Genomic DNA, 26,246 nt, shown 5'->3' with positions numbered 1-26,246 from the left:
GTCCACCAGAGAAATGCAAACTGCTTGCCAGGCAGACCAGGGCAAAACCTCTTGGGGAGACTAAAGGCTCTTCTGGGACGTCGAGCTCCGAAATAACATGATATTAACGATGAATATTCCTTCAATAGCTGCCTCGTTTCGCCCTGGGCTTGGAGAGCCGGTAGATAACCCCCTGCGGCGGGGGCTCTCCTCAGGAGCGGGGGTGTCACGACAGCACAGCAGCCGAGGCGAGCCCGATGGCACCCCCCCCGCCGCAGCATCGTCCCCGTTTCGGCATCGATGAAACGCGAAAAGAAAGAAAATAAAAGGAACGCGGTTATTTCGGTGGGTCTGCGGGCCGCTTTCCTGTCAGGGAGCGGGGCGGCCCGTGCGGAGCGGGAAGGCCGCGGGGCCGCCGCCATGGCAACGGGGGCAGGGCGGGGCGGGAAGAGGCGGGTGGCGGGGGTGGGGGGGCCGGCTCGCTGATTGGGCGGCCGGCGGCCGCTGACGGCTTCCGGCGTGCGCGCGCGGCGGGCTGGGCGCGCGGGCGCGGGGGGGGCCCGGCGGCGGCTGAGGCGGCGGCGGTGGTTGTGTCTGTGTCTGTGTCGGTGCCGGTGTGGGGCGGCGGCGCGCAGGGATGGACACGCTGGGCAGGAAGGTGGTAGTGTGCGACAACGGCACCGGGGTGAGTCGCGCCGGGACCCGCCCTGCCGCCGGGAGAAGGTGGGGGAAGCAGGGCGAGGCCCCCCCCCAACCCCCGGGCCCGGCCCCGCTTCCTGCCGGCACACCCGCGGGCCGCGCCCGGCCTGCCGCCGCCACCGGGCCCGGCCGCTCCCCCGCCGCTCCCCGCGCCAGGGCGCTGCTTGGGGCCGGCCGGGGCCCCGCCGCCAGCTCCGGCCCGCGGGCAGCCGCCGCAGGTCGGCGCGGGCCTGCGGAATGAATGGGCGGGGGGCGCTCGGCGCGGTAGGGCGCCGGTGCCGGCGGGGGCCCGTGGCTCGGTGATCCCGAAACCGGCTGAGCGGCATCTGCCGGCGGGGCTTTTCGGTGCCGGGCGCGGTGCACGGATATTGTGCTCTGGCCCCCTGCCCCCCCCCCCCCCCCCCCCCCCCAACCTCCGCCACCCTGGTATTTTGCTGTTTTACCGTGGATCTCTTTATTGCTCTAATGACTAGAGCAAGTCTCCCTGCAGCAACGAGCTTTCGCCAAAAAATATCGGGTTTTTTAAAATACCGAACTTTTGAAAAAATTCTGAATAAGCACATTATACATTGAGCAGGATGTGTCCTCTGTCCGCAGGATTATTAAGTTTTAGGGAAATGTTTGTGGGGTTTTTTTTTAGCTACTGTCTAAAACGGAGTATCATCCTTTCATTAATACCTTCCTGACCTGCAACATGCTCATAAATTGGCATTTTTCTAAATCGAAAAAGCCCCAAAGGTTTTCTCCCCATCCTTTCACCTTTCCCACCCGCCACCAGCCTGCAGGCACCCGCTGGAAACCCACCTTCTGTCAGTGGTACGCAGGCTTTGAAGTGCCTGGCAGGAAGTGAAAGAGATACCCACCTATGACATCTTATCTTTTTGCTTTAAAATGTATTTCCCCTCCATAATTTTGTTTAGCAATCTAGGGTTTCCCCCAGTAAAGAAGTATGTGGAGAGTTACCACAGCTTACAGCATGTAAAGATCTCTTGAATGGGAAAAAAAAAGTTTTTTTTTATATAAACACATGGAATAAAGAAAAAAATATTTTTTTAAAGCCCAAGAGGGAATAGCTGAGACAAAGGATGATGATGTTAAGAGATTCAGCATCCTGAATTAGAGGATTTTCCAGCTAGCATCTGAAATGATTAGCATGATTCAGGAGGAAGAGCATCGTATTTAGTAGTTCTGGGGTTTGACAGTTCTTCTCGCTTTTCCTCCTGTAGCAAAATTTTTCTTTAATTGGGCTGAGGTCAGGAGATTTTGGGTGCTTTTTATGCTATTGTTTAGAAAAGGAAAGAAAAAAAGAAGGCATTTACAGTTTTTCTTCTTACAAAGGGATGTAGAAGCTTTTTTGTTGGTTTTTTTTTTCTTCATTGTTTAATATTCTTATTGTTAGGCCCATAATAAAAAAAAATATCTAGAGCTTCATCCTTTAACATGATCCTTTACCTAGCTATAAATCATGGAGTTGTAAAATGTTTAGTGTATTGGTAGTGACAGCAGTGTTGTGCTTTGTCCAGCCCCAGTAAGGTGAGGGGAAGAAGCAATTATTTTTACTCAGTTGCCCAAGCTGGGTTCGCAACAGAGATTCTGTACAGTGTAATGGATCTGTGTGTGCTTTGAAATCAAGAGATGTCTTGGAATGATACGTTTTTTTTCCTCTGTGAGTTGTACCAGCAGGATATAAATAACTAAGAGTGGAAGTTGCCTTCATGGTGCTGTTGCGGTGCTGAGAGGAGGGGCCTGTGTCACTTCAGCTTGTGTTGCTTTGGGTTGTCTCTGAGTAGAACAATGTGTGTATGGAAGTTCCCTGGCCACCGAGTTCATTGTGGGGGAGCAGCAAGGTATCAAGAAATAATTGTGAAATCAGTAAACTCAAAATATTTAGGTTGAATCGGGATAATTAAACTAGAATTGGGATAATTAGTCCGGAAGAAAATTGTATTCAGTAAATCTTTTGAGCCTCAGCTGCATGTTGAGATTATCAAGTAGTCCTATATTGTCAAACCAGTGTTTTAATATTTTTTTCTGTTCGACAAAGCAGGGATACTTTGTCAGTGACTCCTGATACACCATGATATGTCATACTTAAAACCATGACTGAAATTAAATCTCTTGCCAAGTGCCAGAAATGCTACATAAAAATGGAGACTATTAGAAAAATCGGGTGCAATTTTAATTTTAGGCTTGTCTTTGAAATTCACAGTTCTTGTTATGCTGCAATAGGACTTGTATCTGGCTGCGACCAGTCTTTGAGGAAGAGGTGACTAGAAGGAAGTTCTTGCAACATGTAGTGTAGAAGAGAGGCAGGCAATGGCACCTCAAAGGTCTAAAGCATTAGAGATGAATGTTTTTATTGGTATAGTACAAATGGTAAGTCAGTTAGTGGCCCGTGAAATTGCTGTAATTATATTTAGGTGTTTTGTTCGAGAGTTGCATCGATGGAAAGAATCAAGCACGGAGACCTGATAAAAATATTAGTCTTCATTTTAAAACTTGTCACATGGCCTGTTCGTAAGCTTCCTCATTCTTTTTGTTTGAAAGAATACTTATATATACAAGTTCTTACTGTTTGATGACTCAGTAGGAAGTGAAAGAGCCGGTATAAACCACAGTGAAATAGAGAAGAAACTATATATGGTAAAACTTTGTACATACATGGTCTTGCACACAGCAGGCTAAGTAGCTATTCTTAAAACATTCTGAATGTATAGCAAATGTGTGCAAAAATGAACGGTGATGAATTCTGGGCTTTGTTACAGAGGTGTGTAAATTCATTGGGGGGTGGTGGTGCTGTTTGGGATGTGATGTATACTGAGCATTGTACTGAAATTACGTGGTGATTGTTTTAAGGGGTGTGCACAGTGAGGGATGGAAAAGAAACAAGCGAGCTATACTGAAGTTTTACTAGAGAGTTTCAAATTGAGAATGGCAGGAACAGTGTCTAGTGTCTGGCACTAGAAAAGAGAAGCTGATCCTGTTCCAAACTACGGCAGTTCATAATGTTCCATTGAAGATTTTGGAGCATCTGCTGTAAGGGATGGGAGGGAGAAGTGCCTTATGTTTCTTGTACCTCTTCAAAAATCTAAACCTCTGCAGGATCTGTTATGTGCATCTGTGTTTCTTAGGTGCACTTACCTGTTGGTCGTTTTATCGAGTCTGGTTCTTCAGCCATAATATGCAGTGTTACATCATCGCAAACCTACCGAACCAGCTGAATGTTCAGCATCATGTCAGGGAGAACGCTGCAGTGGGGATGCTCGCGTTGATGGGGAGGCTGGTGTACAAGGCTGAATTGCTCTCATCTTCACTAAATTTTGCTGTAGCCTGGAGGGGAAAATCGCAAATTTGAAGGCGGGGAGACAGAGTAAAATTCTGCCCTTTCTATCTACTGATGAATTTACCAAGCTTTGTGAAAATGTAGTTTTATTTTATTTTTTAAGGCACTCTGTTCTGGCCTGAAAGGGGTGGGGAACAGACTGTGAATGTCCAAGCTTAATCTTGCACATTGTAGTTCACATAGATTAAATCTGGTTTTGATTGTGTTTTAGGCTGGTTGGAGAAATGACAATCTGTTTTTAAAATCTAGGATTTGTTAATTGCCAACATTGTTAACTTCCCAGGAAGGTGTGTCAAGGTCTTAACGCGGAAAGGGCCTGGAAGTTACTATTACAATTCAAATAGTAAGAACTTAGAATAATATTTTTGTAGATCAGCATTTTCTAGGTCAGCATACTTGTATGTGATTTTGAGAGGTATTTTTAAGGTTGGCCAAGAGGCACTTACTGATTTTGTGCAGTAGTCATTTTGGTCACTTATCTCAATGGTTGCTGTGTAAATCTTAGGGTTTATTTGCCCAGTTGGCAGGATTTAAAAGTGTGGGTATTGGAGCTTCTTGAGGGGTGGGGGTGTTCCAGTAGCTTGAGTTGTAAAGGTTTGCTTGGATGTTACCAGTCATGTTACTTCTGTTGACCGACACAGTTGGTGGTGACTGGTGGGAGAGTAGCTTCATGCTGGGAGAAAAGCTGTACGCAAATGTATGGGTGTAAAGGTGCATGGGCTGCTGGGGGTGCTTATAGTTGTGCTTGGAACAGTTTATGAAACCCTGAGCTGGAGGGCAATGGGATTATATGGGCTGTTCTGTAAACCTCCTTCTAGCTTAACCAGGTCCTGCACAATGAAATTTATAACAAGCATACCTAAATATTGTAGAAGCAACAGAAACTGTGATTGCCCTGAATGCAGGAATTTGCTATGTCTGAAAAGGAGCTTTTTCTTTTTTTTTTTTTTTTTTTTTTTTAATTTGGACACCATTATTTGGACCCAAGCTATGAGATATTTTGAAGAACTGAGCTGAATCAGTCCTTTCAAAATGCCTCATACACTTCCTCTGGTATAAAACTTACAGTAAAGTCTTCTGGTGTATTCAGGTAGTGTGATGCAGAAATACTTGTGGCTACTCTTTGCTTTCTCATAGCAGCACTGCATTCTTGAATACACAGATAAGACCTATATAACTCCTAGGTACTTCTGGCCTTAATATAAGCAAAAGAGTTGATAAGTACTTGCTTTTTCAGAGGACTCGGACTGAAGTAGAATGAGCAAAATCAGTTGTGTACACAGTGTTATTCTTCAAGTATTCCAAACAGCTCTACAGGGAGCACTGAATGGGTGAAAGAAATTAGGGTCACAAAAAGCAAAAAAACCAAAAATCCCTTCCTCCCTGTATTAGCCCAACTTTAATTAAAATATCTCTTGGCTCTTTCCATAACTGCCTTTAAAAATTTCTTTCCAGAACAGGTGACCTTTTTACTGCAGTACAGCAGATAATTTAGAGCAACAGAAAGTGACTGTTCACGTTAGTGTAATGGCAGAATTCCCCTCAGCTGCAATTAGCTGTACTCTTTTTTGCTGTGATAATTGTTTCAGTGGCAGTCTTCAAACCTGACTTCAGAAACTCGGTGAATGTTTTGGAAATTCTAGCAGGTGGCTTTTAATACAACCTGAAATGGGGAATTAAGCTTTGGGACAGGGTCCCAAGGAGGCTGTGAATTACCTGTCCTTGGAGGCTTCCAATGCCCAACTGGTCAAAGCCCTAAGCGACCTGGTCTGAATCCAGGGACTGCTTTGAGCCCGAGGTTGGATGAGGCAGATCCTGAGGGTTCCCTCCAACCTGAGTGATCCTGCAGTGCTGTGTTACTGCTGTTACACCTAGATGGTCGAGTCATTTTGCAGATGAAAATGTGTAATGTTTAGTTTGGGGATTGCAGGATTTTGTTTTGGCATGCTGATACTGCACAGTATGCAAAGTATTAATCAAAAAGAGACACCTGCTCTGTATGAACTGTAGGCAGAACGTCAGACTGGTATGTGACCATCACAGTAGGACAGCTGAAGAGTAGAACTTGCTGATCCCCACGAGCTAAAATTGTAACTTCTTGCTGAAGTTACTTTAAAGTTCTTGTTTTACAACCAAGCTTCCTCTGGTGACTGTGTATATATATATATGTGTGTGTGTGTTAGGGTTTTTTTCCCCCTCAGTTAATCCTCACTGTTTTCTCAGTGAATATCCTGTTTTGGGACCCAGTGATAGAAAGCTTCCTTTTGTTCATATTTGGGTGACAAACACTCCTTTGAAAGAGTATCCTGTTTGGTGTGAACTATTATCAGCTGAGTTTTTGGTTGTGCTGTTGGCTTTGGAAGTGCTTACTGCAAAAATCCTGTCTTTATATTTAAAAGGAACTCTGTAAAATTATCAAACTGAGAAATCCATCTGAATTGCACAGACTTATCTGCTAGTTCACTGTTAAACCCTTTTTATAAAAGCATAAGATTTGAATTCACAAGGTTTGGGGTTTTTTTTTCTGATGTGTAATTTGTTATTCCGCTGTGTGCTTTAATTGAAGAGGTAATTCCATTTGGTGTCATCAGGTACTCATCATAAGGTGATCCATTGCAAAATGATGGAATTTGGGTTGCTAGAGAATTTTAGAGTTGTAGGAAATCCAAATTCAGACATTGCACTGTCTTATACCTCTCAACATACTTAGTCGTTTTAATACTGCTTCTCAAAAATGTGACAGTCTGACTCAGAAAACATTCTGGAAGATACTTTAATTCAGTTTTACAGATCTACGCATCAATTGAAATGTGTAAAATTGATTAGTAAGTATAAATCCAGATGGTTTCCAGTGGGACACATGCTCTTAAATTTGGACTTAATTTTCTACACCAGACCAGGTTTCTGTTGGTAAACAAAAGTAATGCATATTCTAATAAAATTATTTATTCCTTTTCAGTTTGTGAAATGTGGCTATGCAGGCTCAAATTTTCCAGAGCACATTTTTCCAGCTTTGGTTGGAAGACCCATTATAAGATCAACTGCAAAAGTGGGAAACATTGAAATCAAGGTAATTTTTTTTTCATTATTATTACTTTGGACAGTTAAAAATACTTAGTGCAGGTTTTGACTTGTGTAGTATTTGGAATTGTTTTTTCGTTAATTCCCCTTTACGCTATTTTGGTATATCCTGATTAATTTCTGTAATGGGTTTTAGCCTGTTGCAAACTACAAATTCATTAAGAGGGTGATGTAAAGCACTGGAGGCCTTCAGATAGTACAACTGAGGAGGCAGCAGGTAGGGCTTGGGTGGTTCTGGGCAAAAAGGGACTTCAGGTGCCAGTATGTAAATGATGTCCAGATTAGAGGGCGGAAATCAGAAGTGGTTGATGTCATTGAGCTGTGTTGTGGGATTCTGAGACAATGCTGAAGAATTGCTGGAGCTTCCAGGTCTTCCTATACTGTTTGCTTTCTACTCACAGTTGATCATCTGTGATCTTGTATGAGATGTTTAACCTTGCTTGTGTTTGCATTTCATTGTTTCTATTGTTTTTGTTTTCTTTTCTTTTTGCTGCTGATAGGTGTAGGTACTCCACATCAGTTAGAGATGAAGAAAGAGTATTCAGGCTAGTTTGTCTTGGGATGCTATTCCAAGCTTGGAATCGGGGACACACACCACTGCTTGAGAATCTTTTTCTGAAGTCCGGGGACCTGTCATTTCCCACTTTGTTTTGTAATTAGAATAACGCTTCAAATATTAGTAGTTGCTTCTGTAATACAGGTTTCAGTAAATGTCTTGGCCTTGCTGTGGTCACATCCTTCCTTCTTGCTGCTAGCTACGCATTCTCACCTTGTGCTGGTTGTACTGCTTGTGCAGACATGTGGTAAGCAGCTTCAGTGAGCTGATCCAGCTGAAAAAAAGAGTGATTTCTTTGTCAGGTGAGGTTTTGACTGCTTTACTGCACAGTGGTGCAAGCTCTGTTTTGAGAGCAAGGCAGAAGTAGAAACCTGAGGGAGAAACAGGAGGCGACGCAGAACTGTAGAAGCCCTCTCTTAGGCCAGGGAAGGTCAAGTAGAGACAGGCATGTATAAGCTTTCAGTTTTCCTTTCCTTGTTGCTTCTGAGCAGCAGATTAGCAAAAAAAAAAAAGTATCTGCCTAGTCTTGTTCCTTATCTTCAGAACTGTATGGGCGGCAAGAAGTTCAGCTACCTGATTTCTGCTCCCTCCCTGGAAAAAGTTTGTGTCAGCAGAAGGCCGTGCTGGGAAGTCAAGAGGATGAAAGTCATCAGACCTTTCAAAAATGTGCCTTTTTTTTTTTTTTCTTCTCTTTAATTTAATATTGCAATACTGCTTGCCTTGTGTTAGCTAGGACAAATTGGTTGAAAGGATGGAAATCTTTCCCTGTTACAGTAGATAGGAGTTTTTGTAAAGAGAGGGAAAACATATTCTTTTCTCTTGAAAGACTTGGGGAGAGGTGTTTCTTCAGATATCTACTTGAACTTAATGTGCCAGTTTCTTCAAGGAGGTTCTGGTAAAGTTTTATGAAAGTTACACAGTGATTTACAAGTATGAAGTCCAAGAAAAATTCTCTTGCATTAAATCTCATTGTTGAAGCAGTGTTTTCTTTCCAGCTGATCTGATAGAGCCTGTCCTGCCAGTTTGGGTATCCTCTGATTATCTGATAACTTAGTTTAATATCATTACAGGTGACAGTCTTGAATTGGAAAGATTTAGCATTGGAGGTGGAAGTGGGTAATTGACATGAGATCAGTGTGAAAGAACCAGTAAACTATAATTTTGCATGCATTGCCCATCTTCTGCTTGAGCATGGATCGCATGGGTGTATCTTAGAGAGTATAAACTGCGTCTAGATTCTTCCTAGAAGTTTGCAGCGTCTGCATATAATAGCTTTTTAAGAAAGCAGGTGCATCAGGAGAGGAAATCCCTGTCACAGATACTCTGGGTATGCCAGTAGGATAATACAGTAGGAAGACTTGTTGAGTGAGTGATGTTTTTCTTCATGAGATTCTTGCAGATTTCCTAAAAAATTTAATGTATTTTAGCAGATTATTTTTATGCCAAAGTTAATTCCAGTCATTTACTGCAGGTTCTTACGGGGTAAGTTTAAAACAGAGTAAAGGAAGCTGGCAAGATCAGTTTAATTTTTCAAAACCATTCAGAAAAGCTGTCATTCCTATGAAATTCAGAACTCTGTGTGAAGTCTGGAAGCTGATCAAAACAGTGGTTGTCTTGTATCTGTTGGGTTACTGATTTCAAGTTGTTTTGCCATGCTTTCCTTCTGGATTCTTATTTCAGCCAGCAGCTGGGATATAGCTTTTTCCTCCTACTAGAGTCACCAGTTCAGAACATAAACACAAAAGTTTGGTTATTACTGGGATTATTTTGCTTAAAATTGCCACCTTAAAACTCTAAAACCAGAAGCACAGATGCTGCTCTTTGCTTTTACTGAGATACTAATCTTTGCAGCAGGTTCGGGGGATTGTTAACCCTCTGAGGAAAGCAGGGCTGATGAGTAGCTCTGACTAGGTAAAACAGGGTTTTGGGGCAGATCACACCCAGTGACGGGCTCAGCCATAGTCCGTGTCCTACAGCTCTGCTCAGTTGCTGCCAAAGGCGGCCTGGAGAAGTCGTTTCCGTCCTCTGGGTTTGAAGTGAGGAAGAGGGCGGTGCTGGGACCGGCCTCTTTGGTACCGCCTGTCCAGAGGCAGCTGCCAGAAACTATGTGCTTTTGCTTTGACACGATTTGCAGAATAGGTAGATTTGCCCTAATGGTGCTGATAGTTACCCTGTGGCTTCTGACAGTTTAGGTGACTCAAAGTGAGTTTAATCGAAGGAGGAAAAATCTCAATAGTAATGGAAATGGCTTTAGTATAATTTTGGACAATGTTTGTGCACGTGCACTTTATGTAGCTCATAGTGCTTCCTGGCTGCTTTGATTATCTTAGCTTCCTACCTCTGTAGCTTGCTATAGGAGAGAGTTTTGAGACACTGCTCTTACTACTGCACTTCATGGTTGCTTGTTTCCATTCTGAGAGTAGATGCTGGGATTTAAGTAAATATCTCTTATTTGATTCTTTCTGGGTATTAGTTCCATGATACGTGAGCAGATTAACCTGCTTATAGGTGAATGCTTTTATGTTACCGTTTTCAGTTCTTGGGTATTTGAAGCGGAATTTTTAAAACAACATTTAAATTTAGCATTTGTCAGAGCTAGCTATAGTCAAATGCTTTGTGCAGAGTCTTGTCTAGTTCAGATGAACACCTTGCCCAGGGTAAAACTCCAGTGTTACAGAATACTTATGCACAGAATCCTATTTATGAGAAGTTGGCATATATACTGGTTTTGTTTGCAACGTAAGATGCGTAAGTGTGATATGCCACTGACATGTAGCAGTAGCTTCCTTTAAAGAGGTATTTTAATCTGAGATCCTGAGAATGTTAGTTTGGCCCTAACTAAACTAACTCAGACCATTTCCTGCTGTACATGCATCTCTTTTCAGCCTATTTCTACTGTGTACTTAAAATAATTTGAGAATTTCATTTAGGCCTTTTCTGACTTTCTTGCTTCTACCTTCTTTCTTCACCTTTCTTGACCTGTTGAAGTAGAATAACAAAAAGATGGTAAGTGAGGTGCCCCTGTGCTATTTGTTTACCATTTTTGCTTGATGGGACCTAGTAGCTGTTATGTTATTTTTTGATGCTATTCATTGTTTTGTCTTGTCCTACATTTTACGTTTGAATACATACTTATTTTGGACGTTGTTCATTGCTTTGGTTTACTAGCAACTAATTTATGAGAATATTTTATGTATTGCTTCTAAATGTTACATAACCTGTAGTTTTGCAAGATACAAGAGTAACACTTAAAGATCATCTTTAACAGTAGAAACTGCTCTATTTAACATTAAAAACCATGAGTCTGAAAAACTTTCAGATTTCGGTTAGGCAAATACTACTGAGTACCAAAGTGGTGGAAACACTGGATGTCATGATACTGGTTCCTCTCTGCAAATTCAGTTGTGCTGTCCTCCTTTCTCTTCACTGACCAAGTACGCATGTCTGTTAGTGTGCTCTTGAGAACAATTGTTCAGCCCTTTAACTTTGTTTTAAGAGGATGTGAAAGTTTTGTGCAACTTTCATTGCACATTTGAATAGCGGCTTTTTCTGGGCTGTGTCCTGTTCGGCAGCATAGAGCCTCAAAAAACAATGCACAAAAAAGGCTTCTGATTCTTCTAACCAGTGGAGTTTCTGTCATCTGAAATTCTCAGGAGTAATGTGGCTGTGTGGTGGAGTTTTCATAGTATGGTTTCACTTGAGTATATTTAATTTAAAATGTTAGTCTTGACTTTTGTCTTCTGTGCAGTTGAGAACTAAGTGTGATCTACTGTGCAAGGGGAAAACAAACAAAACACTTTGTCAGTGAGAAGGGGTGGAAGAGAAATGGTTTGCTTTAAACTGTTTTCAATTAATGTCCTTTTTGTATAGTCGACAGTACCTGTTTAGGTTATTTCTAACAAAGGCATTATAAACCGGGTGCCAGATTTTTTGTTGTGCATCTTTTTTCCCTAGTATTGAATAGTAGGTTGAGTAACTCTCACTTGAGAAGTTTTCTGTGCCACAGTAACTGCAAGCTGTGGTGGCATGTTTTTCTATGAAGCAGTTGGATTTTTTTCTATTAAATTGGTATTAGCATGGAAACAGTGCTGTTGGTGTCTAGAAATAAGTTCTTAGGGCAAAATACAGGCAAGTCAGTTAAGGCTTCTTTAGAAGTATGGGATGTAACAGGGAGCAAAAATAAGATGTTGCTGTGCATACTTCCTCTGGGAAATACGTGGGAAAGGAGAAGATGTGATGCTACTAATTTGAATGTGCAATGTTTGCATAACTAACTTTAATAAACAGATTGCTTAATCAGTGTGAAATGACTGGACAAACTGTGCATTAGTTGGTTGTATTTGTGTAAGAATGTATTACTGGGATTTTTGGCTTGGGACTTTTGGCATGGTACAGACAAGGGTATATTTTTATATTTAGATGTGTCTTTTCACACCCTACTGACATAGGCAATATGTAAACCATTGTTTCTTTTAATGTCTAGTGTGGAACTCCTAATCTCTTACTTGCTTTTGCTACTGTTCGGTATGCTTATTCACCACTCATTATTCCTTTTTTGGTATTGTGCACAGAAATTTGCAACATGCATGGACAATTATTCTGCAAATCCCACCTACTACTACCCTTATGTGCTGTTTTGCATCTCAGCCCTTAGAAATTAGTATTTGATAAAGTAGTTTGGAGGTGTCAGTGGAGAAGCATCTGTACTTATAAAGATCTTTATAGTGTCTAGCTGTACCAGGGTTTATTGGTTTGTTTAAGGTAAATTGGAAAATGGAATAAATAAAGTTTATTTTGGAAAAGGTTTGGGATGGGTAAAAGCTAAATTTAAATACTACTTGAAATATATTCTACTTTTTTTCTAAGTACATAAAAATTATTCTAAAATGTGGGCATTGTTTAAGAACACAGTTTGACACAGGCTGGTGCAGTTCACTGTCATTCTTGAGGATTCTAGTGGTTAGAAAACTCTGCAAGCACTGACATGTTTCTATATTAAAATTTTACAGGATCTCATGGTTGGTGATGAAGCAAGTGAATTACGCTCGATGCTGGAAGTAAATTATCCAATGGAGAATGGCATAGTTCGGAACTGGGATGATATGAAGCACCTCTGGGATTACACGTTTGGACCAGAAAAACTTAATATCGACACAAAAAATTGTAAAATACTGCTCACAGAACCTCCCATGAATCCAACTAAAAACAGGGAGAAGATAGTGGAGGTATGTCTGTCTAGTAGAAACTGTTATATACTGTCATTGGAGCATTGCTAAGAGATTTTAACTTTTTGGAACGCCTGGTAATTGTCTGAGGCAAAGCGGTTCTGTTTTATAACCAAAACTCATCCTCAGCTGTAGTCTTGAAGGCTACTGTGCTTAAAATCAAACAAGCTGATCTCGTTCAAAAGCTATAAGCAGGCTTCTTGTCTCAAGCCATGTCACCATTAAAACACAGAATTAGAAAGATAGGTTTCTCTTCATGTAATCAAGATATATTGATTACTAGCTATTGCATGAATGTTAATTACTTTAAATGACTTGGACTTCTGTAAGCCACTAATGCTTCAGAGGAGATTGAGGCTTGAGCCAGATGATGCTTACCAGGTGGAGCAGTGTTGTTGGAGGTAGTTGAGACAAAGGTGTGATGACAACCAAATCACTAATCTGTGACTAATGCTGGGGATTATCAATGAAAGCCTTCTAAGAAGGAAAGCCTGGTTCGTGGGTCCTCAATCTCGGAGTGCTGCCCTGGGTGGCCTAAGCCCCATCTGAACCTTGTGTTAATGTCGGTTGTCCAATATATATTGCTTAGCTGCAGTACCATGTGATGAAGACTTGATTTTGAAGAGCAGTAATGTTTGACAAGAACAAAAAGTTTAGTCTTCTGTTCTGTTTTTTTTCCCCTCAAGCATCACAGGTATTTTCAGTTAATGTAAGCATTCAGTGTAACAAAAATTTAAAAACTGTGTTGTTAGAGTAGCTGATAGGGCAGGAAAAATGAATTCTTCAGTATGAAACCTTATCCATTTATCAGAACTTTGAATATGAAAGCTTGGGTATGTATATTTTTCCCCAAAAATTTGTTGTTTATTCTAATAAGAATTTACCTTAATCATTACCTGCTGACTTTTCCTTCAAAATCCTTTGTTGTCACAGCTCCAGCAGTGCTTTCTGCAATGTGGCAGTGACTGTATTTGTGCTGATCTTTTCTTTCAGTGACTTGGGATCAAGTCAAGTATAGCAAAGTGGGAAAAACTTAAGTGGAAAAAACCCAAACTGTACAATCTAAATTCAGCATTTCTTCGAAATTGTGGACATTTGGGACCTTTTACCTAAGTATTAAGTAATGCAACATCGGTAATACTGCCTATTGTATGTCAGTTAGCTGTGATGGGATAGACATAGCAGATTATTCTGGGTGGCCTCCATGTAGCAGGAACGGTTGAATTTCCCGTTCAGGCTTCTTTGCTTTTCAGCTGTCTACAATAGTGTTCTTGTTCCTGTTTTCCTGCTAAATACAAAAGGCTAGATTTTAGTTATTCTGGTACTGAGTAATTTTATACCCTAAATTGAAGAGTCTTGTATGGCTTCTGAACTCTGCTAAAATATTTGTATTGCTACATTTGCTTTTTTAAACCACTCCAGGGATTGTAGATGCTTAATCATGATCCAGAGGATTAGGGGAAACTGGAATCCATTTTTGTAAATTTAAATTTGAGTGAAACGGAGGCTTGTTGTTTCTGTTAATATTTTTAATGGATCACAGTATTATGAGGACTAGCAATATTTAGGTTTTCTACTCCAACATGTTTATACTCCTTCCATTTTTGACATATACTCTTCCTTTTCAGGGAGGCTAGCCCAGTATGAAGCAGAGGACTGAATTAAGGTTTTTCCTAAAGTCAGCAGTAAATATAATAACATCTCTGCATGTTGTGATACAATGCAGTAGCATTTTAAAAGAAAAACTTAGCCATCTGGACCATATCAAGATGATAGATAATTATATTTGCTGTACTTCATTCTACTTCCAGTAATTTTCTTTCCTCACCCCATCGCTCTGTCAAACTCGGCTACGCAGTAACAGCAGCAAGCGCTCACATGGCAGCTGTGTTGTACATGCTAAGAAAGAAACAGCACTTTTAAAATATGTATTTTACAAGACACCAGTTGCTCCTCGGCTTAGCTGGGTGTTTGCTCTTTGTTTGTCTCCAGTTACCTGATGTGTTCTCATTCTGCAGTACCCTCAGGAGCAGCCGGGCTGAAGTGGCGTATCAGGTAGCTGTAAACATAGATACTCCAGCACAGTCACTTCTCCTAATCCCAACCTAGTATTCCTTATCTTTTTTTCTCTATTTTTAGTTCTTCATTTCTGTGTCCAGTTAGAACATTGCTTTATAGGTAACCCAAAAGCGGCTGTCACGAGAAGAAGAATCTTATCAGGAGAGCATCCTGCTCAGTGTTTACATCATAAGATTTGTTAACATGTATGTCCCGTGCCGGGGCAATTCTGGTGTCAAATAGAACAGACCTAAATGTCTGTCTTTCAAGAAAACCCCTCAAAGGCCTGCATATAGGTTATAGAAGGGTTTTGCAGTGGCTTCTAGGGTTTAGTACAATGTGTGAAGGCACTAACTAATGCCATTTGAATATTTGTTTTGTTGTATGAAGATGATAATTTAGATTATTCTGAAATTAGGTTTTTGTCTTGTAAGCTCTCTGGTGGTTTGAAAGAAAACTCATCCACTGGAATAGTGCTGGTTTTAGACAGTGGCTACTCAAACGGGATCTGAGTTGCTGCCCTTCCAACTGTTCCTCTTCTGGCAGACAGTTCTGCTTCTTGTTTCTGAAGGTATTGCATATGTGCTCTGGAGTGGCCATTGCGGGGAAGTTACTAGCCAGCCTGTGATTTCTTGTTCATTCTTACCCTGCGCACCTGACTACTGTATTAAATTTCCTTTTATATTATCCAGTCCACATTGAGGGGTTGTAAAATCCCAAAGCGTGATGTTCTCAGGGCAGGGAACTCTGCAGCTCACCCTCTCTGTGTTCCTTTCTGCTTGGCTTCTGCGATACTGTGTGCTCACAGCAAGTATCCCGAGAAAGGCGGCATCAATCTTCCCAGGGGTTTTGCCGTGTGCTCAGTACAGCTATGAAAAAATGAACTTGACTTTGCAAGGATCAGGTTTTTGATATGGGCCAGCTGTTTAAGATCACACTATTATAACAGAAGGTTCTTTAAATAGTTCAGAATTCTAAAATTGTCAGGCATCAGCTTTCTTTCTTGAAAAATATTTAGATATCTTTTACTTGAGCTGTGGGAGTACTTAGGATTTAATCAGCTTCTAATCCTAGAAGTTGCAAAGTGCTCAGGGGGCTGCAGAATAGCAAAAGCAAAACTTCTGTTATGTGCTGGAGAAATCAGAGTTCATCTGTTTTTCCTGGTAAAGCATTTTGAGGGGAAAACTGCTGTACAGTATGATTTGTTTACTTGGCCTTCTTTGTGTTTATAAAGAAGACAAGATCCTGTAAACTCTGCATGCTTTCCTCACTGAAGCTAGCGTGGTGGTTAGGGGAAGCTGGCCTACAAGGCAGGCAGGCACTTTGCATGTTACAGTAAGAGTTCTGCAAACCTGTGGTTTTCTGTATGTAGCAACAGAGTTCATCCTCCCTGTACTATTTCACTCGTAGTGGATTTTGCACTAATTCTGGAAGTTTTTCATCAGTTGTGCTTTAAAGAAGGAAAGAAGGTGGCCCAGATGCAAAGGGCAATCTTGATGCTGGGCTTTATTCTAGACCCATATGTGTAGGCGTCTGTTTGGTCTTTACTTGACATAGTCTGTGGTTGTACAAAGTCTGTAGGGCTTGATATGAGGAATAAAAAAACAAAACCCCAGAACTTCATTAGATAGAGCATACACCTTTAACAAACATTTCATTCCCAAGTCGCACTTCAGTAATGAAGTACTTGGCTGGTCTACAAGGACTGCCTCCCACTCATTAAAGCACTTTGGAAAACAGCTTAGTAAAGCTGCAGAAATTGGTGTGTGGGTTTCACTTTCATTGCTAAACGGATCTGGAATATTTCACGTGGCTTGTCTTGTGTGAACAGGTAAGATGTGGAGCTGAATGTGCTACTTTCTGCCAGAAAGTAGGTAGGTTTCTAATATTTGTGTAGAATCTGCATGATGAAGTTACTTGGAAAGTGATTTTGATTAGCAAAAGTACGGAATTATAGAAATACAGTTTTCAAACATCTGTGAAATTTTTCTTAATTATTTGGCCTGTTCTGGACATTAATTTTTGCCTTCATCTTACAGGTTATGTTTGAGACATACCAGTTTTCTGGGGTGTATGTAGCCATTCAGGCTGTTCTTACTTTGTATGCTCAAGGTAGGCAAAGATAACTTAAAATCTGTTTAGTTTGTAAATGTGTTGCTGAGCCAAAGTACTAATATGGTATTAATGAGTCTTGGGCTTAATTAGACGCTGCTGTAAGTAAGCTCGGCTCTGACTTAGGGGCCTGCTTTTTGTTTTGAGGAGCTATTGGTAGGTACCACTGTCAGTGTTGTTTTCATGAACCAACTGTGGTGACATGCTTGTAAATGCAAAAACTTGGTTTATCAAAATTATTGTTGTTCCAGGGTGTAGTCATTTAGCCTTTGGCATCAAGTCTTAATGATACGCTTTTGATTTTCTGATAAAGGAAAAATTCATTACCATAAGTGAATTTCCAGATGACTAGGTGACTTTGGCATTATTTTCAGGTTTAAAAAAAAACCTAAAAATTTGATTATTTTGCTGTAGATAAACTAGAATAAATCATCCTCAGCCTGAGGAGAAAATTACAGATTCACTGAACTCAATAGAATTTCTACCACAGACTGCAATCCATCTAGGACTTTAAGAAGCTACTCAAGCACATCAGTTCTGATAACATGACTCTTTACATCTGTTTACTACTGGCTTGGTATATTTAGCTGTCACATAGCAGGACATAAATACCCTTGCCCATTAACATGTCACCATAGTTTCTGTGTCCAAAAGCAAATGTGACGGGCTACTGGAAGGGTGGTTCTGTTACGCAATCATTAAAACTAGTTGAACCAAAACGGCTTTTGCAGACCTGGATATTACTTTTATTTGCTGTGATCTGTGCTGTTATTCTTTTGTTTGTTTGTTTTCTCCCCCCCCCCCCCCCCCCCCCTTGGTTTTTCTTTGGTTTGATTCCTTATAGATATTTGACTAACACATAAGTCTTAAATTCTGTTGTTAATTGTGCGTGCATTTTACTGAATAGTGGTCAAATACTGTGTGAATAAAAAAAGTGAAATAACTTAGAGCAGTCCAGTGTTTCTACATACTGTCATCTAAAACAAAGTTGAAGACCTTCCAAAGATACAAAAACAAGTAGCACATAAATAGAACATTTGCCTTTGAAAATAAAAAAAGCCCTTTAAAACATCCTACTTATTTATATTACATTAAACATTAAAGTAGTGGCTAAAATTACATAGAGATGTGCCTTGCTGCAGTGCACCACATTTTGTTGCTGCTGTTTAAACTCTCTTAAGACTAATTGTTGCTTTTAGCTGGAATTCTGTGTGCTCATGTACCTTTTAAAGGCAAAGGGGTTTAAATATCAAAACCTAGTCCTAATTAGGAAATTCTTTAGCAATTCCTCACAGCAGTCTTTGGAGTTCGGTGTAGTCCCTTGTGACGGACTATTTCCTTCCTTACTGCGTGTGTTCAGTTGTGAGACTTGTGTTTACATAGTAGTTATTCCAATTCGCTAAGAAATCTAAAGATCTGATCACACAGCTGAACCAAGGTGTGTTCTTTGATTTGTTAGGGACAAATAACCAATTTGTTGGCCTTCTGTTTACAAAGCTTGAGCAAACTACGGTAGCCAAACCAATGCACCTTGCCCATTACATGTTAAATGGCCCTTCATTATATTAACGTCTCCCCTTAAAATATATTATCTTGCTTTAGGTAGCTTGTGAGAAACTATAAAACTGTTTTCTAATCAACTTTCACCATTAATTCTGCTTCTTATTTTGTAAGCGAAATATAGAAATTTCTCTTTATACATGCCTATGATATCTCAGTTTGGTACACCTTGGAATGTAATGGTTCTATGGTAAACTTTTTTCACTGGAGTTAACCTCTCTAGCCTATGAAAGTGAATCTGATTCAGCCTAACACCGTTTCTGTGGGGAAGAAAGTTAGATGTGTTCTGTATAGTCCAAATATTCTCTACCTTATGAAAGCATTGTCTTGTTTTTTGAATACCAGTCAAAATGAACAAGTCCTAATAATTGTAACCAGGTAAACTTGTGGCCTGATTACCTTTAATACTTCTTTATATGTAAGAAATTAACATAAGGTTGCACATACACAGCTGAATCTGAGGAGGAATTTGTGCCCCAGCAAGCATTTAATGATCTTAGATATTCTCTTTAATTAGAGTGCAATTTAAGATGTCAAAACACCAGATGAATTTATGAGCAGTGGAGTTATACGCATCTAGGAAAAAGTAGCGGTCATACTTCTAAAAAATGTATATGAAAACATTTGTTACTATGAAAACCTTAAGTTTAAAATCCAGCTGAGTGGAAATAACTGAATTTTAAATTGTGACTATTTTTCCCAAAAGGATGACTGGAGGAAACAGGTTGTGTTAAGATTACAATGAAAAATCCTATCTTAAACTTGCTACTATTCTGCTCTCTGTGTGGAGGTGCTAATAACAGTTGTACCTTCTCCCCTCCCTCCCCATCCTTTAGGCTTGTTGACTGGTGTTGTTGTGGACTCTGGAGATGGTGTAACTCATATTTGCCCAGTTTATGAAGGCTTCTCTCTCCCTCATCTCACCAGGCGGTTAGATATCGCTGGGAGGGACATCACTAGGTACCTCATTAAGGTAAGCTGGAAAGAATATTTAAGGTTGTGTCTGGTATCTGGGGTACATTGGTTCAAGTTAAAATCCCTGGATAGCAAGAAACCTGTAGTTTTCCCTTTATTATTCATAGGTCAATTACATAACTCCTGCATGCTCTGTATTGCTTCAATCTGTCCTTATGTTTCCTCATCTAAATCACATTGATATTATTAATGTTATTCAGAGACTTCACATTTTCTTAGTGGCGTTCTTGTAGGCATATTTAGGAAGGACAAGCTTAAAAGTTTGCTTTCTTGGTACATGAAATAAAACCAAAATTTTGTTCTGTCGGTTCTACTTGTGTATTTTCTCAAGGACCTTTTCTTACAGTGTGGAAAATAGTGTAGCGATTCTTCCCTGATTAGTAAATAAGACAGTATGTTTTATAGACTAATTGAGTCTTTTTTTTTTTTTTTTTTTTTAATATAAGCAGCGTTCTGGATTGACAGCTCTTAAGGCTGAACAGGAATAGTGGAGTGTTCTGAAGTGAAGTCCTAAATATAAGAATTATTTTGGTTATCTTTCACTTTGTAGTGGTTATACTGAAGGTTGTAATGACAAAGAAAATTTCCCACTTGCAGTAATGCTGCTGCTATTCTACTTTCTGGTAGTAATGGATACACTGTGACAGATTTGACTTAATACTAAATTTGCAGTTAAAAAAGGGAGATGAACTATTAAAGATAGTGTTTGATTGTACCCATGTACTGATAGAGAGATCTGGACTGTTCTTCTCATTTACCGCTCACCTGATGTGTCCCCTCTAGCTCCTCTTGCTGCGAGGGTATGCTTTCAACCACTCTGCTGATTTCGAGACTGTTCGCATGATCAAGGAAAAGCTATGTTATGTGGGCTACAACATTGAACAGGAACAGAAACTGGCGTTAGAGACCACAGTACTAGTTGAATCCTACACGGTGAGTGTTTTGAGACCGCTTTGCTTGTCCTAAACTTCATAGGTTTACATTCAGGTAGCATTTAGCTTTGGTTCCTTCTGAATTCTTCTTGGCAGTAGCTCATTTCCCAGACACAGGAGTCTGTGGAATCAGATTACTGGGTTCTGGGAAAACTTTTAAAAGCTTTTTCTTTCTTTTCAGATTTTCCATAAAACTTTATTCATTTTTGTCACTGTAGATCCTTGAAATGTGAATGTTATAGAACTGCAACTTGTAGAGAAAGTGGAGTTACTCTTGCATGTCAGATTTTCAGCTTCATCTATTTAGCAGTGACACATGAGAGACTGATATCTGGTGACAAGAACGGTAAACGGGCTCTTAGTGGAAACTTCCTGTGATCACACATGGAAGAAAAGAACTTGCAGGAAAGCATTACTCTTGCTCTAAGATTATCTTTTAAATCGATATTAGGAGCTATATTGCAAGGAGATGTTTGGTATGTCAGTATCGATGTATCTGGTCCCTGACGTCTCTAATTGAATTGCATAATGATTGGAGGATTTTCTTCTTTCAGTAGTACTGAATGACTTCTTGCACTGGTGACAATTATCAACAATTTCCTGTTTTAAAACATAAGGGAACAATGTAGGTCATTTCCTCTTGGTTTGTTTAGTATCCCAGTGGCTAAAAGTAGTCTTCTAAACGGGTGTTTTTTCTTCACTAGCTCCCAGATGGCAGGATTATCAAAGTCGGTGGAGAACGGTTTGAGGCACCGGAGGCTCTCTTCCAGCCTCACTTAATCAATGTCGAGGGGGTTGGTGTGGCTGAATTGCTGTTCAACACCATCCAGGCTGCTGACATAGACACCAGGTAAGAGCAGAACACGTAAAATCCCTCTGCCGGGGTGCAGGGGTGACGTGAGAACCGCATTCAAACAGAGGGACACCTTCCGCTTTCGGGACGAGTGTGTGTGCTGCTGGGGGAGGGCACGTACTGGCAGCGGGGCTCGGTCTGAGATCCTGGAGCTTAACGGGTTGTCTGGAAACTTGATTATGTTGGTATGAATGAGCCAGGGTAAAATCTTGAAAGCACAATATTTTCCTTACTGCTGCTTTCTGGGATGCCTGGCAAAGCATCAGCAAGTCTGCCAAGCTTGCGCGGAGTCTGTCCTTGTCTAGTGACCGTTGTTCGGGTTGTATCTACTCCCCTGGACGTGCAGGTACCTGCTCGTGCTACAGCATTTTCTATATGACACTGGAAAGAATTTTTTTTGTGTGTGTGTGTGTGTTTGTTTGGTTTTTTTGTCAGATCTGAATTCTACAAGCACATTGTGCTGTCTGGAGGGTCCACCATGTACCCCGGGCTGCCTTCGCGACTGGAGCGGGAACTTAAACAGCTCTACCTGGAGCGAGTGCTGAAAGGAGATGTGGAGAAGCTTTCGGTAGGTGGCGAGTGCTGCTGGGTGCGGGGCAGAGGTTTGTCCTCGGTCCCCACTAGAGGGACCCAAGCAGTCAGAAATGGCAGGAGCTGCGGGTGGCCCGCCGCGCAGCTGGCAAAATCGCGGCCTCTGTTCTTCACATGCCCCACTCTGTTTCGGGTAGGTGGCTTGTGTGGATACGCTTGCAATGAAGCCACCTTGTAGCCCCTGCTAACAGCAAGTAATTCCTGAAGGCCTGAGTGAGTTTGCATGTCAAACAGGCTGATAAATGCTAGGGCAAAACTTGTAGTGGAGGTTGAGCAAAGCTAATGAGTTTTGGTGCCTTAAAGTCATCATTGAGCAAAAATAATACATTTTTTTCTCAGTCTGTGAAAGTTTTGGTTAGTGCTATAAGCGAAATACTCAAGAGGCTAGATTTCTCACACACCTTCAAGTGGAATAAATTTCCCTTGTTCGTTGGTTGCTGTCATAGACAACAGCCGCATGTTAGGTGGTGACACTGCATCGTGATGCTCTCTGCTTTTTGAGGAGGTGGTATTTACAGAGAGAATTCCTTGAGTGGTGTTTCTAATGCTGAACTGAATTGAACTTCTCTGGTTCTTAATGCAGTGTTCTCTAAGCATCTTGTGCAGCTATGTGAAGTGACTCAATTGTACAGAATGTTTGAAGTCTAAGAGTGTTTCACACATAGCTTTGACTGTACTCGCTTTTGCTCTTGAAGTCAGAGCTTTAGCATTGAAGGACTGAAGGGAATATTAATTAGTAAAGCTGGTCTAGATTGTGTAAATTTAAAATCTGTTCCATCTGCCCTTCTAAAACTTGATGTAATTCTAAAATAATTTGTTATTTGGTGATCTAGTAACTTCTGATAATTTTAGCTATCGAAGCTTAGGGACTCTTCACCATGTTTGTGAAATGCAAAAATATGGTCTTTAATTTTGTATTCTGACTCCTGGGCTTTTTGTGGATACACTGAAAGTATAATTTTGGGGGAAGTGTCAATAGCTGTCTCTAACTCCCAGTGCAAAGTAGTTATTTTACTTTGGTTGCGCAAGCTGGAAGCTCACGCAGAGCACCCTATGCTAGCACATCAGGTTTCTTTGGTTGCATTTTTCTCACTAAACAGTTTCCATTTTGCTGTTCTGGTGGAAAGCACAATTGTATTTTGAAAGGCTTTGTTTCAGGTATCCTAGTAACAGTTTCTTACCTCTTTCTTAGAAATTTAAAATCCGAATTGAAGATCCACCTCGTCGAAAGCACATGGTGTTTTTGGGTGGCGCAGTTCTAGCGGACATCATGAAAGACAAAGACAACTTCTGGATGACCCGACAAGAATACCAAGAAAAGGGAGTGCGTGTGCTGGAGAAGCTTGGTGTGACTGTTCGATAAATCCCAAAGCTTGTTCCCATCACATGTCTAAAGCTTTTTTTCTTTCATTGCCAATCTCTGAACTCACTCAGCTACATGCTATGGAAAGGCCTGTCTGTGGCCTTTTGACCCAAAGGTCAGGTTTTGTTCTGGTTTCTTGGGGTAGCTTTTGTTAAATGTTTCTTAATGTGGCTAAATTTGACTATTAAATTTGACCACGTCCCTGCAAACAAAACAGAGCAAGAGCAGCCTGTCTACTTCATTGTTCCTTCCCAGTAGGCAATTGGGTAATTCTGGTAGGCTTTTTCTTCTGGGTTTATTGCTGTAGTACCGCTAGCTTTTGTCTCTAGTTCACAAGGGGTTGTGTGCCTTTTTTAGCATAAGAAAACCTTTAAACAGGAGTTTTTGCTATTGGATCATTGTGGTGGTTATCTTTGCATCTTTTTGCCTCTCTCTACATTAAGATTATTTTTTCTTTCCTGCAATTAGGAATTTTGATTAAACATTGTTAGAAACTAGTTGAACTAGCTGGAATGGCTTTAACACACTGTTTCAATGTAATGTGGTTCCACGCGCACTGCTGCCTAAACTGGCTTCTGAGGTGGTTTATCCTTAAAGGTGGTGGTGAGGCTTTCATACTGTATTTCTCAAAGTGGGCATGTACACAGTTGCCACAAACAGAGAAAGACCTGATGCTCTGGCAAACCTAAATGTGTGGCCTTAGGTGTCTGTTTTTTCTGGAGGGAGGGGACAGGTTTGAGCTGTGTTGCTTTTCTGTTAAAGGACAGCTGGGGGTCAGTCTGACCAAAAATGCCTCTTTTTATAGTTAAATTTTGGTACCATGTTGTCTCCGCATAGGGAGCAAGAATGTTAAATTAGCTATTCTGTAATTGTTGAGAAACTTAGTTGTGCTGAGACAGGAGCCTCTAAACTTCTGAAGATATTTAATACTTTCAGAAATGCTTATGAAAACTGTAACTATAGATATTAAACCCCCCAAAACTAAGTTTTAAAAGTCTGGTGTTTTAAGTGCTTATATGTCCATCAGAAGCACTTCCATTAAACTTTACAAATATAATAACCTAGTGCCAAGTAGTTACTGCAAATGAATATTTTGATGACCAGTGTTTATTGCAGCAAGCAGATATTTATAAACAACCACTGGCAGTAGGTTATAAAGAATGACCTATATTTGTTCGAGTTAAAAATAACATTGGAATATGAGATGTTGTCGGTTGGTAAATATCCACAATTCATTTTGTCCAGTCTTGATTTTTGATACTTAATGTGGGATGGGGAAGGAAGTGAAAACCAGTGATGAAAATGAAAATGCTGTTTCCAGAAAGTGCATTAAAGCTGAGTTGTTCTGAAAAATAGAAGTTGTCCTAGTAATTATCAGCTATCTTCTGTGAGTATAGTTGCCTCTGTTTTCTTCCTACTAGCAGACTGGTAACTGACTTTGCAATAAAATCTGCCTTACATAAAGCATAGCAAAACCTGCTTGCATACAAATGCCAGTTAGACTTAGTTCTACTTTGCTTTTCATGGAAATACTGTATCACTTCTTACTGGTTTTCCAAGCCTACCATAACATTTAAGCATGAGGAAGTTATGTGCTTTTGACTTCCCAACCTTGGAATGTACAAGACACTCTTTCATATACTTGCCATTTGTCTACATCTTTACGTTAATAATTGACCCCAGGGACATGGAAATATTAAACTTCCTTGGATTCTTAAAATTTGCTTTCTTTCTAAATCGAGCAGCTTCCTTTTGGCTGAGCGAGCCAAGCAGGCAGAAACAGTGTCTGCATTTCTTTAATAACAAGACAGTCGCTATAGTATTGCTAGTAATGACCATTTAATTATAGGTGGGTGGGGTTTTTTGCAGCTATATTTACTCTTAACTTGAACAATATGAATTTACAGGCATGCCGGTCATGCCTCAGTGCATGCACTTAAGCAGTTACTAGATTTTTGGGGACGTGAATGTAAGGGGTACTCGTAGTCTTCTGAGCATTTAATACTACTTCTGAGTAGTCTACTGAATTCCTGTAGTCTTCTGAGCATTTAATACACAGACTTAAAAATGCTGTGGGCTTGCTTTAGAGCTGTGGTTTCTCATGTCACTGTCTCTGGGCTTTTCGGACAGCATCAAGAATCATGGAAATAAACCAAAGAATGACTTAAAAACCTTTTTTGAATGACAATCTGTCATGTGATTTTTCAAATCTAAACCTTGACCATGCAACCCCTTTTCTTAACCATCTTCTCCCCTGTTCATTGGCTTCGGTGAGGTACGTGCACGTTTGAGTAAAGGTTCTGGAATTTGGCCCTTTCGCTAGAGAACTTTGCAGCACCGTGAGTAATAAATGTCAGTTGATTGTGCGGAATCTTGGGTTTCCATGGAAACTGTGTATATATATATTAAAAAAAAAGGCGACTAGCATTTTAAATTACAGCTATCATGGATTCGGAAGAATGCATATGTAATCCAAATACTGAATGGGGTGTTCCAGTTGTGCTTGGTGTGGTGCTTCGTGTGTGTTTGCGCACACTTGAGAGTGTGTGTGTGTTCTCTCAGCTGACAGCTTCGGTATTGCTATGAAAGCAATCTGGTTTTAAAGTTTTGGGGTTTTTTTGAAGACCAAATAACTGAGTTGTATTTGCAATATGCTTCAGCTCTTATAAAATTAGAATAGAAGATGCCGCGTCAGTTGTAAGTTTTTTGGGAACATCCTATTTTTAATGTCAAGCTGCTTCAAACCCCTCCCCCCCCCAGTGTTCTAGGATGTTAACCAATGTAACACAAATGGCTTTTTATACAGTTCTGAATAATGTTAACACACAACACTGGTTGAGACCATGGATGGAAATAAACATCTATTTAAATTGACAGGTCTTTTCAATACGAAAATAAAATCAGATTTTTTTCAAAGTA

General features: G+C 40.5%; 1 protein-coding gene across 2 annotated transcripts; it reads left to right on the top strand.

Moving 5' to 3' along the window:
* Positions 1-500: 500 nt before the first annotated feature.
* Positions 501-26,246, top strand: ACTR2 (actin related protein 2). 2 transcript variants are annotated; one of them, XM_080387905.1, is made up of 9 exons: positions 501-664; positions 6,981-7,091; positions 12,668-12,883; positions 16,981-17,053; positions 19,450-19,586; positions 20,372-20,521; positions 21,225-21,370; positions 21,809-21,941; positions 23,157-26,246. In XM_080387905.1, the coding sequence occupies exons 1-9, from the start codon at positions 617-619 to the stop codon at positions 23,325-23,327; spliced, it is 1,185 nt and encodes a 394-aa protein (XP_080244031.1). In that variant the 5' UTR covers positions 501-616; the 3' UTR covers positions 23,328-26,246. The 2 variants fall into 2 exon arrangements, with proteins under 2 accessions (XP_080244031.1, XP_080244032.1); XM_080387906.1 differs by having other exon boundaries at positions 518-702.

Source organism: Falco punctatus (assembly GCF_963210335.1).
Source record: "Falco punctatus genome assembly, chromosome: 5".
Classification (NCBI taxonomy): domain Eukaryota; kingdom Metazoa; phylum Chordata; class Aves; order Falconiformes; family Falconidae; genus Falco; species Falco punctatus.
This window is presented reverse-complemented; position numbering and strand designations above follow the sequence as displayed.

Excerpts from the sequence above, each read along its gene's own strand:
- ACTR2 (XM_080387905.1), top strand. The coding sequence starts at position 617 with ATGGACACGCTGGGCAGGAAGGTGGTAGTGTGCGACAACGGCACCGGG. Across the intron at positions 19,587-20,371 it reads TCACTAGGTACCTCATTAAG|CTCCTCTTGCTGCGAGGGTA; the intron begins GTAAGCTGGAAA and ends TGTCCCCTCTAG. Across the intron at positions 21,942-23,156 it reads GAGATGTGGAGAAGCTTTCG|AAATTTAAAATCCGAATTGA; the intron begins GTAGGTGGCGAG and ends CCTCTTTCTTAG.